Source organism: Helobdella robusta (genome assembly GCF_000326865.2).
Source record: "Helobdella robusta unplaced genomic scaffold HELROscaffold_10, whole genome shotgun sequence".
Classification (NCBI taxonomy): domain Eukaryota; kingdom Metazoa; phylum Annelida; class Clitellata; order Rhynchobdellida; family Glossiphoniidae; genus Helobdella; species Helobdella robusta.
Genome location: NW_008703571.1, coordinates 3,053,909 through 3,068,746, shown reverse-complemented (window position 1 = coordinate 3,068,746; position 14,838 = coordinate 3,053,909). Strand labels below are relative to the sequence as shown.

Here is a 14,838-nt window from a genome sequence, read left to right as displayed (position 1 = left end):
ATCTGCAAAATTTTTGGCTTTTTCATTGTTTAATAACATTTTGTATTATTAACTAGAAATAGGTCAAATAAAAATAAAATAAACCAAAATAAATTAAAAAATAGAAAAGCATATGGAAAATTCAATGAAGAAAACTATTGTAAACAGCAAGCACCGTTAACTGGCGAATTGATTAACAGAATTAGAGATAACATAATAAGATAACAAACAAAAATAATCAATTAAGAATCAAATTTAATTTCTAGAATATAAACAATATAAAAAACAAACAATCAATTAATCAACTAATAAAATACGATCAAATAATCAATTAAGCGCTAAACCATTGAAATGAAACCTTACCAAATAATCGGTCAATCAAAAAATTACTCAAAATATAAATAGTAAATTTAACAAACGACAAAAATAATCAATGAAACAAATATTTACAAATCAAGCAATCAATTAAACAATGACAGAAAAATTACATCAATCAATGGAACAATTATGACAATGAGACCAGTGATTTAAAAATTGACAACCAAACAAGAAACTAACAAATATTTTCAACAAAATATGAAATTAAGTGGGAATTAAGTAATAAAAACAGTAGGAATAATAAAAATGAAATGAATAAAATAAATACGAATTTTCTATGAAAGTAGAAAAAGAGGATATAAAAAGCACATGTATTAAATAATGTACATATATACACGTGTGTGCATGCAAGGAAATAAATTTAAAATAAAAAAATGACCATTTTGGCAAATTCATTTAACTGAAATTTGGTTAAAGTAATGAAATTGTAATAATGAAAAACAGATTTAAACAAAAAATGATTAAAAACGACATGATAATTAACTTGAGAATGTTAGATTTGAAAAAGGTTTTTGAACTGATAGACCTTGTGGTTGCATATAGTCTATTCCATAACTTCATTATTTTATTTAAGGGGCTATTATAATAAAAAATACTTTTTTGAAGTAGGAATGTTAAATGTGAGGAGAGTGCCTCAAACAACATATGCAGCTTGTGGCGGATCTAGATCACATTGACGGGGTGCCAAAATTTAAAAAATGTTAACACATTTTTTAAATTTGTTTAAATTTAAATTTAAAAAATGTTAACACATTTTTTAAATTTGACGAGGGGCCCAAGAAGTTTACCAAAAGTCTGGCTACAATTAGGTTGGAAGCAATTTTTTGTTTATCATGCCAATTCCTATTGCATTTTGTACATAAAAACATTGTTTTCCGGTCTAAAAACCAAGTTTTAATGATTTATAATAACAACACTGCTCACAAAGGGGCTGCCATGATCCCGTCTTAGATCACTTTGCCACTATCTGCAGCAAAGTTTTAAATCCATTGTGCAAACTCATACTTACACGTTCTGCACTGATAAAACTTATGCATTATACTATTGACTCATGGTGTTTAATGCTTGTTCAGAATTTATTCCAGATTATTCCAGCCTCTATCCAACTAATTTAAGATTAAAATATTTTATATAATAAATAAGTTTGTAAAAACGTTTTGAAGTTAGAAGATGTCAATAAAAATATAATTAACGGTATTTATGTATAAGAAAACGTTAACAATTTTTAAGCCCTGATCAGGAAATTTTCAGCAGCCTATTGAGCATCTAGTCAATGTGGAATTGTCAGGCAGGAAATATTTTAGCACGATGATCGAGGTGTATGCTAAAAAATTAAATTCCCGATCTCAAAATTGATAATAATAACGGTGCCCATAGCCCATTAGAAGCTGGCGATTTTTGATTTTTTGTTTTCTTGTTCATTTTTTATGAAGGCAGCACAGCGAGGCCATCGAGTATTTATGGTCAGTAGATGTAGATAAATGAAATTTTATTTCAATTTCATTTTATTTTGTTAAGTTGATGAAAAGCTTCTAATAACATGTCATCTAGTAATATATAGATATTAAATTTGAAAAACGAACAAATATATAGGTTTAATATATAAAATTTTTTGAACAAATGTGTTAGACTTTTTTAGAATCGTTCCGATATTTTTATACAATATGTTTGGAATAATTTTTCATTTAATCAGTATGCAACAATCTTTTCACAAAGTGGATAAAATATATTTAATTACTCGACGCCGTATGCAAATCAAAACGACACACGAAACACGAGAAAATATTTTTTTTTGTTCTTTGTATTTCATTTTATTCATATTAAATGAAAAAACTTTAAAATTTGCCGATAGAAGTTAATTATGAGACAGACTAGAATGATACAAGAAAAGCATATTTGATGAATTAATAGCAGACAAAAATGTTTTGATTAAATAAAAATATTTTCAAAATTTTTTACCAAAATAAAAAATTGATGTTGGTATGTGTTAGTTGTTTTAAATTATTCAACAAATTTTGTATTATTTAATAGCGCAACAATATTCATTTTTGTTTTATAAAAAATTTTAACAACTTTCGTATAAAGCAAATCAGTTCGTTTCACATTGTGTTTCAGTTTTTACAACAGGAAATAAATGAAATCAAACGAAAATAACATGTATAATTTTATTATTTTGCAATGTTTTTGGTTTAACTCAAACCTTAAACAATTATCTAAAACTTTAATTGTGTTAAAATTGAACGTTTGAAAAAGCACTAGAGGTTCTTCAATTTATAAAATTGGCTTTTCTTGCCTTTAACCATCTTTGATCCGAGGGTAAGCTGCATCATGAACATGTTTTTCCAGTTAACTCTGTTCTGCATTCTTTTTATCAATTTTTCTATTTTAAATTCCGTCCAATCCTTTATGTCATCGATCCATATCCTTCTTCGCTTACCACTTCGTTTCGATTCAGTCAACGTTCCTTGAATTATATCTTTTAATTCATTGTTCCTTTTTTCAGATGTGACTAAGTAGCTTAATTTCTTCATTTCGTTTTTTGTAATTTTTGTTGTACTCCATTCGTTCAAGAACCAAATCGTTCCTTTTTCTGTTTTTCCATGACACCCTCAGCATTTTCTTTAAAACTTTCGTTTTAAAAGCTTAAATTCTTCTTTCATCTTCCTTTTTCAATGTTCAACCTTCCAAATCATAAATTGTTACCGGCAATACCAGCATGCAAATTTTAGTATTTAATGCAATTGAATTGCTCTTCCATATCATCTATAGAACAACTGTAACCCTTAGCACTTTGTCATCTGATATCTTTGGTGCATTCAGCATTGCCCGCAATGGTAGAGTCCAGATAAGTAAACTCCTGGAATGATTTCAATGAAATTCCGTCGACATTAACTTCTAATTTGATTCTATTTATGTGCATCACTTAACTTTTATCTTCATTAATTAAATATCATTGTATTTGGTGCTGGCTGTTTTTACTCTGTTGACTAAATTTTGTAATTTTTCTTTAGAGGGGGCCAAAAGTAGTAGTAGCCAAAAGTGACAAGCCATCTGCATATCTCTAATCTGTTGTAATTTGACCTGCTATGTTTTTTCCTTCTTCAAAACCTTCCAAAGATTCTCTCATTGCCATTTCCGCCAAAATATTAAACAATATGGAAATAATAAACATCTATGTTTTACACTCTTCCTGATCGAAAACCATTTTGAAATTACACCTTCTACTTTTACTTTGGCCATTTTTTTCTTGTATAAATTGAGTAAAAATTATACTATATGATGGGTGTAACCCATTTCTAGCATCACCATTCAGAGTCTATCATGAGTCTTTTTATTAGTTTTTGCTGTTGATTCATCTGAGTACAGCTCTTTTCTCTGTTCTTTCTATTTTTCTGCTATTTGTGTTTCTTCTGTTAAGTTTCAAACTAATTTTGCTTTTATATATTGCAGATGAGGCTGAAACCTCTGTGTTAGAGTCTTTGCTGCTGCTACTAGTTTTCTCATGTTTTCTTTGCTATTAGCAATTTTTACTTTTTTACATATATTTTCAATTTGTTTTTATTAGTCATTCCGTAATTTCTTTTGTACTTGCTTCAGTTTTTAGCTTACTTAGTTACAAAAGAGTCTGGAAATATTGGCAATCAGACTTTATATAACACTTGTACCTTTTCAAAAACAAGCACAGGCAAAGTTACATGTAAAGTATCAATGTTACAAGAAAGGTACAAATAATTAAATTGAGTTGTGCCCAATACCAATTAAAAGTATCAAGAAAAACTAACGCATCAGGGCTTTGAACATTTATGCATCGTAAAGACATTTCTTTGTAAAACACTGGAATTGTTTTAGAAATGTGCATATTGACTCTTCAGTTTGAGCCACAATATACAATCGTTTATCCAGCATTAAACTAATTTCAGAATATTCAGTTATCATCATTCGTTGATATTGCTATAACCACTGGAATGATAAAATTGCGCTTTATTATTTGATTATTGCTATCTTTGCTATATTTGTAACCTTTTGATAAAGGATCATAGAAAGACATCGTAAAAATCTAGACTGTATATATACGTCCTGCGTAGTCAGGTTTCCAGGAAAAAAACGAAGTCGTAAATATGGTTTATGTAGTTACTTGGTTAGTTTATTGTTTCTATTCCTGTTGGTATTCAAAAAAACGTTCAAAAATGTTTGCGTTTGAAGCAGTTGTGTTCATCAATCGAAAATCTTGAACTTATGAAAAAACTAACACTTGACGATCCTTAGAAGCTACAACATTGGTGTTGGAAATACAGAGATCATTGAAGTTATAACATTGGTGTTGGTAGTTACGAGATCAACGGTTACAACAATATTTTCAACTTATTTGATAAACATAGAATTTCAATTTATTTTATTTTAAAAGATAAAGTTATATGTTTGTTAAATTTACAATTTTGCATTTGCATTCAAATTAAATTTCACATATAAAGACTTTTTGAAACATTTCATTATGTAAAAATTTCTATTTTAATTTTTTTCAACAATAATAATCTTTAGCATATTTTATTAATTAAATTCAAATTTCCGGAAGCTTCCAACACGTTGGCCTTTAAAACAAACTTCATTTTAAACCTCAAGCAAGATAAATTCTCGACTAATCACGAAACCTAGGCACGAACCAATTGATATAATCTTTTTTGCAAAGCTATGTAACATTGTAAAAAAAATTTTGTTTTATTCAGATATTAATTATATATTTTAATTGCTGAATAATTATTTTAATCTAATATAGTGAAATTATTATCAAGAAGCAGCATATGATCTACAAAATTAGTTTTGTAGTGGAATTACGTGTTATTTTCCTGCTTTTATTACTTTATTTACATAAAACATAATTTTTATTTAATATTAATATGAACTGTTTTAAATTTTTATTAGTTGTATCATTCAAATTATTATCAGTTGTATCATTGTATCGTCAGTGGTTATCACAATAACAATTTTAACGCAAAATTTTGATTCTATTTTTCAAGCAATTACAAATTTTCCAAAATTTATAAACAGTGAACTAGAATAAGAATAGAATAAATTTGCAACGCAGGCAAAACTTCCTGTCACCATAATGTAAACAGTTTTTAAAAATAAATCTATAATTAAAAGGTTTGGTTGAAAATGTTCAGTTTAACTTTACATCTTTTGATTTTACATTTTTACTTCTATATATAGAATTTATCTAAGGATTTCTTAAGTTCGTAATGCTGACTGATTTGGCCACATTTTCAGGTTGGCCATTCTAGTCATTTACTATTCTGTTGGTGAAGTAGTTTTTTCTGACATTTTTTCTGCAAGTCTAAATCAACTTCATATCATTTCCTCTTTTCGCCATGGTAGGTGCGTAGTTTGCTTTGAAGTACTCCACTAGATCTTATTTAGCGGTGATAATGTATCCCCATTTTCTACCCTGAATGTTCGATTAGTCAAGAAACTTTTGATCAACCCAAAAATTTTTGTATTAACTTGAAAATTTTGATATCTGTTTGTTGTGAAATATGGTGTCGAAGGCTTTTAAAATATCCGTATATGTAACATCTACTTTTTTGTTTAGATAAAAAAAATCTCGACATTGAAGTGCAGACTGTTTTGAGAGAAAAAAGAATATATCCTACCAACCGATTGAATGTGTGAAAGATAAATTTTGTGTCATTAATCACAAACTAGTGATAGATCCTGTAATTAATAGTTTAAAACGAAAATTTTCTGAGCATGCTAGCCTTTACGCAGATTTATCTTGTTTAAATTCAAAAATTTTGCAAAAATTTGGAAAGAATGCCTAGTGACGCACTGCAACACTTGAATGTCTTATAAATTTGTTTTGACATTATAGTTGACAATTTGCATGTGAGAGGTCATTTTGAAACATTGAAATACATTTTGTTCAAAATGTATTGTGAAAAAATTAAGAAATTTTTACAATATTTTGTGCCAATGTCATGCTAGAAGATCTTCTCCAAAGAGTCAACAAATTGAAATCATTGCACCGACTAATGTTGAAACGACAAAAAAGCGGTTATACTATTGAACAAGGATAAAAAATACTCTACGAAATATTGAAAAACTAAACCAAAACCTCATCAAACCTGAAATGTAGTGATATTTCTTAATAATGGTATGTATGACAGTCTGAATCCTAGTTTTATAAATACCAAGTCATGAATTGACGATGTCACCGAAGTCAGTGACGCAATCAGCAATGAATTAAAACTACCAAAAAAGGATCAATCAACAATATTAAAAAAACTGAACACTCATAATGGAACATGAATAAAGACAACGATTAACGATAATTGGAAATGTAATATCAATGATTGCTTGGATAACATTATTAACAATTTTAGGAGACTTAATGATTATACAGTGGGTCTTCGCAGGATAGATCATTCGCACACCAAATTTTCCTCGAAATCGCGGTCCGCAAAATGGACTTTTTCGCACAACGGACTCCGGTCGGTTGGCAAGTCCCCACATACTGAACTTTTTTCGCACAACGTACCGGAGTCCGTTGAGTTCCGTCCGCGGAATCGCGCAAAAAATCAAGCATTTTGCACATGGTTGCCACCGCGGGCGGACGTGCAGTCTGCTGCTGGGAGAGAAGGTTTTCACCCGTTTTCAGTGATGGTGCTGCTTTTTTAGTGTTTCCAGCGTTTTAATCTCTTCTTTTCAACCTTCGACAGGTTTTTTATGAAATTTTCACGCGGTTCCGAGTTTTTAGAAAAAATCGATTTTTTTTGAGATCAAGAAAAAAATCATCAGGAAATTTGAAAATGGCACCCGCTAGAAACGTTTCGCCAAAGAGTACGGTTTGACAAAGACAACAATTATTTATTTATTTATTTTATTTATTTATTTATTCAAAACCAAAAAACTGCACAATAAAAAATGGCAATCAATGGTCTTCGGAGACCAAATAAGAAAATTGACTTGTATAGGCCACCGTGTCACTTCAGCAAAGGGAAAAAAAAGATGAGGAAAAATAATATGAACGTCAGAACTATTGTATTAAGTAATAATTAGTTATTATGCGTCATTTGACAAAATGCAACCAAAACTGTGAAATTAAATTTAAAAAGTAAATCGACATAAAAGGGTGGCAACAAAATAAACGAATATTTCGACATGAGAAATTAAATTATTATGTTAATAAAATGAAACCATATATTTATTATATGATTTCATGGTGGGTTAACTGTTGAACATTGAACACCGTCAAGATCAATTCGACGGAAGGTAGAAAAGGCATGATGCGATTGCACAGCACGAAACATAGAAAGAGTTGCATAGACGATATGGAGTACCTCCTTCTCATCTGGATCAAAAACTTGAAGATGAAAAGAAACCCAGTTTTTTAGTTTTTTCGGCGTTTCGGACAAGTCCGTTGTGGGAAACGGCGTTTCTCATCTTAAACTATTAGTCTATAGGAGACGCCGTAAATTGAACGGAATAAATTCCGTTATGCAAAACGCGAATTTGCATGTAACTCTACGGAAAACGCAATAATTTGTACTGTAAAAAAAATTCAATTTGCTCAATTTTTTTCCTAGCGAGCAGGGAATGGTTCCATCACCTACAAAAGCGGACTGGTGTGCACAATGTGGAAACTTCACGGTGTCTGCGAGCGCGGACAAGAAAGGAACGGAACAAGGGATGCCGGGGAGATCCTATATCACGAAGATGGAGAAGTCGAAGCCGGGAACAAAGCTAATGAAGGACCACCTCATTCTCCTCCTCGGCGCTAACGCCAGCGGGATTTTCAAGTAGAATCTGCTTCTTGTCTACATGTCTGAGAAGCCCCGGGCTTTCAAGAAACACAAGGTCGACCCAAAAACTCTCCTCGTCGACAGGTGTTCGAACAAGAAGGCCTGGGTCAAACGTTAAAAATGCCAAAAAAATTACACGAATAAAATGGCGAAAAATCGTTTGTTTTCAATGTGGAAAACGTTAAACAAAATTCCATGTTTTTCGTGTTGAAAACGAAAATTATGCGTGTTTTTTGGAAAAAAAACGTTTTCCTTCGCATTTTTCACGTTAAAAACAAAATTTTTGCCATTTTTATTCTTAGAACTATTTTTGCATTTTCAATTTTGTAAACTTTTTTTCGTGTTTTCTAAAAACATTTTCGTTTTTGTGCCTGTTTTTATGGAGAACATTGCAAAAATTTTTTTTCTTATTTCTCCAAGTGCTTGGGAGAAAGTGACCCTAAGAACACTCAACTCCGCCTGGAAGAAGCTCATGCCCGACTGATGCCAAGGCGAACTCAGACGACATGGCAATCGTCGAGGTGGCCCACCAGTTCAACATGCTCAACGTTGACATCAAAGATCTCCAAAAAGAGCTCACCGTGGAGGAGCTGCAAATTCTGGTAGAAAAAGCGAAACGGGACGAGACGGAGGAACAAGCGGTAACTGTCATCTTGAACGGACTGGGTGAACGAAACGCACTCGAACCGCCTCGGCGATTTGTTCAACGACCACCACAAATTATGCCGCGACGCTTGGAAGCAGGTGACTTTAGAAAGGTTTTTCGTTGCCCCGGCAATCCTGACAAAAAAGAGCAAGCCGGAAGAGAAGCAGAAGAAAAAAACGGCAAAAGAAAAGAAGCAAGAAAAAACGCCGGAAAACAAAGCCTAGGTTATCTAGGTGTCAGAGAAGTAGTTCTGCCCACTACAGGCCCTTCCATTCTATCGCCAACTCCAACTCCGACACAGCGCGAACAACAATAAATGAAAACGCGAAAAAAATTGTTTTTTTCAAAGAAAAATGAAGTAAAAATTTCTCATTTTTTTTCAAAGGCATAAACTTTTTTCAAGAGCAGTTGAGTAAAATCAAATGAAAAAATTTAGAAAGAAAACCTAAACTATTTTTTAACAAAGGTAAAGCGAAGTTAAGCAAAGAGTCTCTAAAGGACTTTTACTTAGTTTTTGCACTTTTTACTCTTTTTCTTCTTGTTGCTAAGTGTTTCTGAGAAATGAAAAAAGACAAACTGATTGGTTTCACTGAATTCCACTTGTTTTTCTAATTTTTCCCCATTTTTTCAATTTTTTGGTTCGTCGCGGAACCGATTATTTCAATTTACTTAAAAGTATATCGGAATTCGTGTTTCGCAAACCGGATTTTTTGCATAACGGACTTCCCCGTGGAACGGATGAAAGATTGATAAGGCAGTTGAATTAATTAATGTCATTTTCTTCATCTTTTTTTGTTGTTACTTTCTTCTTACCCATTGTTATTGGAGTTAGCTTTAAAAAATGAGTTGTTACTGATGTAATCCTACTTTGTTGATAGTTCATTAGTGGCTTGTTGATGTCTCTTAAGACAGCTTCTGCAATTTTCAGGTGAGTTGTGTCAAAATTTTGCTAAATTATTTTTGTGCTATTGTCAAAAATTTGGCGGATTATCAAAGTTTTATTTGTTGATTGAAAGTGAAATTTGATACCTTTTCTTTGCAAAGCCTAGATGAGGCACGTGCAATCAGTACGGTACACCCCGCCTCTCGTTTTATAGATTTATTTACTGGCTGGCATTTATTTACGTTACATTTTTGCATGATTCGTTAGCGTCGGCCCTGCTGAATTTATCAGTAACTCGCTTAAAAATTGGGGGATGAGCATAAAAGATCATCGACTGTTGTAGACCACAGCCGGAATTTTACCCCAAGCTACAAAGGTCTCTGGGAGGCTCTGATGATACAATAAAGTTATTATCAGTTAGATAGGTACAACAACATGATATATTTTATGTCAGATTTCATCAACTTATATACAATTTTGATCAACGCTAACTGGTCTTTAGTTTCTCCTTTCTTGTAAATAATAGTTACAACATTTTGTTCCAAATAATAGGCATGATTCCCTTTAAATGATTTGTCAAATAGGACTGACCAAAAATTCCAAACAGACTCGGTTTACTCAGACAAAATCTTTACATGCATGTTATTTAGACCTGGCGATTTTTAAGCTTTTATATTTTCGATTAACCATTATCAACCGTGGGTAAAAATTTTCTGTTAATTCCATTTCAGTCTAATCAAATTTGTTAAAACAGTCTAATAAGGTCCACTCGTTTTATCATCATCTTTTAATATATAATCAGTCAAAACCAACGAAAAAGTCGGCAGGCACATTTACTGTTTTTTAATGATATGTTTTATTTTATTCTTAAAACCATCATCCACCTCGAACAAACTATGAACAAAACGTTTCTTCAATTTTTACTTATGTATGTGTTTCCAAATTTATCTGAATAATTTTTTCATTAGTATGACATCTCCTGACTTATTCTATCAATTTAAAATATTCTTAGAATATACTATTTTCATTTTTCATTTGTTGTTTACACAGCCAGTTTTTTCTTCATTAATTTTTCAATATAATTGGTAACCTGATCGTACAATTTTTCCCAGTCCGGTTATCAGTCTTTCACGGTACAAATCGAATCAAAAAGCTATTAACAACTAAGGCATATTTATCGCAAATTTATTATCCACTATAGATCCTATAGAATCATCAATGAAATAAATTAATAAATTTTTTGAAACAAATTGATTCTCGATTCTCTTATTAAACCTATGTTAGCCAGTGAAAGTTTCTGCATTCACCGGAAACTAAAAATTTAACATTAAATAGTCACTTTTACCGATGCGAATTATACCATCTTTTGAGTCTTCAAAGTAATTTTTAATTATACAAACGTTTTAGCCATATTAAATAATATAATAATATCATTAAGCAGACAAATTTTTAGACCCTTTTGACAATTTTTCTCTTCAAAAGGCTTTAAACTAGTTTTAATTTGATAAAAAATTTAACCAATTATTTCAAGTAATAAACTGTTAAAATAATGTTAAATTGCATTATTAAATTTTCTAAATAATCGACATATAGCGTTCAATTGTAAACGTGTTGTCGGTATGATCGACGACCATGTAAATCCGTCCTATAGATAGATATGAATGCTGTGCAGTTAAACACTTCGCTTGCATTCATCCATTGAATATTCCAAATCATTTAAATACCTTTCGTTTTTATTTATAAGCCACCGTATAATTTTGTAAAATAAATTGAGCCAAATTGTTTAACAAAAAGTTTTATTGCGTTTAGCTAATTAAAATAAATTAGCAATTATAGCAAATTTTTTGCTTGTATAAACAGAAATTGATGTATGAAATATGATCAAGTGATTTTTTAGAACTCAGATACTTAGATTTTATTAAATTATTCATATATATATATATATATATATATATATATATATATATATATAATTAAAATAATATATATATAATTAAAATAATATATATATATAAACACATCGAAAGTTGTTATAAAAATACTTGAAAAGTAAAGATAAATAGTTTTCTGATGCAAAGCACTTGTAGATTTACTGAAAGAAAATGTTTCAATCAACAATCGTCTTCATTTTAACGCTCTGCACTTCCACATACTCAACCAACCAACCAGGTAGAAATATTTTTATTTTATAGAATGTCCTCAATTTGATATCATCAAATTGTGAAGAACAAAAAAGTTTTTAAAACTATTCCAAATATCAACATCGATTAGAATATTACTATTGCAAAAATTATTTTACATATATATATATATATATATATATATATATATATATATACCATAAATATTTTTTCGTGTGTTAAAAAAATTAATAAGTAACTTGTAATTGAATAAAACTGAACTGTTAAACGTTCAAAGGTCAATGATAATTTTTATTTCATTGAAACTTTTCCAATATTTCTCATCATAAATTTTTAAAAAGACATAATAACAATCAGCCATTGGTTTAAAAAATTTTCATTACATCATCACACATGTTAACAAATGCTTCATAAGGTTCATGTGAGTTTTATTTAAATAATATTCAAATTAAAAAATATTAAGTTTTATTTTGTTACTATTTGTGCTAATGTTTTTTTATGTAGACTTTTGAAAAAATCTTTAATGAAATAATTAAGTAATTTTTCTCAAAAATTTATTTCAATTAAGTTTATTTTTTGCATGTACATTGGATATCAAATTTTTGGAAACTAATGTCTTTAAAAAGTTTTCATTTTACGTTCTACATTTTGTTCGTAATATTATATTTCAAACACGCAGCTATATCGGAATTTTAAAAATGCAAGTAAAAACGGAATATAACCAAAAAATAAACAGTTGATGTAAAAATAACAGATGATTTGCAAAGCAACATGGTCAAACAACATTACAAACATCAAAACAAGAAAAAACACAGCTGATACAGGAAATAATACAGATTTACTCTTTTGAAATGCCCCATTATGTAACAAATTTATAGTTTGTTCATAATAAACGAGTATACATAATAGGTTACAGAACTAAGGACTAACTAACACAGTTGAAAAAAGATCAACACACTTGAACTTACAGAGCTGATATATAGTATATGATAATAAATGGATATTGTGTTTAACACAGCTGATATAGAGTATAAAGCAGTTGAGATTGAGGATTACACAGTTAAAATAACGAATATCACAATTAAAATAGATGTCACGTTGTAATTAATCATGTTAATGCTAATAATAAGTTTACACGTTACTCAGAAGAATGCTGAGGTGAAGTCAGATTATTTAACAATAACATTTTATCAAAATTTAGTTAAAGTCCCTGTTCTTATCCCGCTCTACATTTCTGAATCTCGTGTAAGCATTCTCACACTGAAAAATTTGATTTCACCCATCTCATGTGAATTCAACAATTCTTGTTCTAATGTTTACCTCTGATAAACACAACACAACTGATACTAGAATTAACACAGATGATATTAGAAATAACACGGATGGCACGCATGATATGAAAAAACACAATTTATTCTATTTAAGAAATAACATTGATAACATAACAGTTGATGTATGAAAACATCTGATAATATAAGGCAAAATAGATGATATAGGGAATAACACAGTTAATATAATATAGGAAAAAACACAGATGCCATATATAATAATACAGATGATAGGAATGATAACACATTTAATATTAACGAGATGATATAGGAAATAACAGGTGGTTTAAGGAAGAACATATTTGATGAAGAGAATAACATTGTTAATTTAAAAAATAACTTAGTTGATATATGTATGTATTACAACAGTTGATACAGGGAATAAAACAGTCAACACATTTTGTAAACTTGCTTGCTTACAAAACTTTCAACATCAAATCCCAAAAGTCCATTTAAGTGCCAGTGCGCACTTTGGATCTTCAGTCGAAATATTTCATGTAAAGATTGTGATCCAAATAAAAAGTTTAAAAGGAAATATGCAAAAATGATTAATATATCTATTATTAAACTTGTAAAATAATTTTACTAGAGCAACAAAATAATTTTCAATAACGTTAATTAGAGTGTTAAAATATTGCAATTGGTACTTTTTCATTTGCTCTATTTTGTAAATTACCTTTTATTCAAAACCAACCGGCAACAACAAATAATAAATAGAAACCAGGAAAGCGCAATTGATTTTTGAAAATCAAATAAGATTGGACAAGTTTGGTAAAGGTTTTTGTGGACATTTCACAAAAAAAATAAACAAATATATATTAAACGCAAGAAATAACGTTTATGAAAACGAAACAGTTTAATTTAACAATCAAAAAATAGAAAAACAATTGATTTATAAAGACTCAAATTTACAATAAAAAACACATAAACTAATTGTAGGAAATCAAATTTATAACAGAAAAAAATAAATAAGTTGTAATGCAAAATATTTCTGTAGGTTCGAAACCACATTATAAACATTATAAAGAAACTTCAGCCAAACGCGGAAATAAAGTTTTGGAGCAAGAAACGCGAAAAATTAAAATAATTATGATATTTCAGTAATGGAAAATGTTTAGAAATTTGTGAGATAGCAACAAGATTAACAATGACCAGCGAATTCATGGACGTCAGAAATTTGTAAAAAAAACATTGTTTTAAAATCTTTTTGAATGCAAAAAAATTAATAATTATAGCTTTATGTTAGATAACCGCCATATCCAAATACGTATATACAAAATTTCAATTCAAATGCTTAATTAATGTTTTTACGTCAAAAAATTGGAAGATGTTGGAAGTAGACCATATTTTATACAGTATAGTAAGAATTCGATCGAATTATTGGCATTAACCAGTTCGTCTTTTCAATATTTCTTACTAGAATTTTTTGGAAAGAGTTTCAATTTATTAAAAATATAATTATTATCTAAATTCATCCTACAGATAGGCCAAAACTGTACTGAAGATGATTTGCGAAAAAATTGAAATTTTTATTTTAAGTTAAAACGAATTCCTGAGGCGATAGAATAATTAAGTGCAATTATTGAGTATCTCTCTAGTAATTGGAGTTTCATCGTTATAGATTGAATGATTTTTTATTGCACCTCTTTGTATGGCTCAATTAATCTTCGTGTCAATGTAGTTGTAG

General features: G+C 29.6%; 2 protein-coding genes across 2 annotated transcripts; both read left to right on the top strand.

Annotated features, from left to right (window-relative positions):
- Window positions 1-7,275: 7,275 nt before the first annotated feature.
- On the top strand, window positions 7,276-8,132 carry HELRODRAFT_166767 (hypothetical protein; the record flags this gene model as incomplete). Its single annotated transcript, XM_009011982.1, has 3 exons — window positions 7,276-7,380; window positions 7,608-7,736; window positions 7,938-8,132. 3 exons carry the CDS (start codon window positions 7,276-7,278, stop codon window positions 8,130-8,132), a joined length of 429 nt encoding a protein of 142 aa, XP_009010230.1.
- A 527-nt stretch (window positions 8,133-8,659) lies between these two features.
- HELRODRAFT_166766 (hypothetical protein) lies at window positions 8,660-9,115 on the top strand (the record flags this gene model as incomplete). Its single annotated transcript, XM_009011981.1, has 1 exon — window positions 8,660-9,115. The coding sequence occupies one exon, from the start codon at window positions 8,660-8,662 to the stop codon at window positions 9,113-9,115; it is 456 nt and encodes a 151-aa protein (XP_009010229.1).
- Window positions 9,116-14,838: the final 5,723 nt, after the last annotated feature.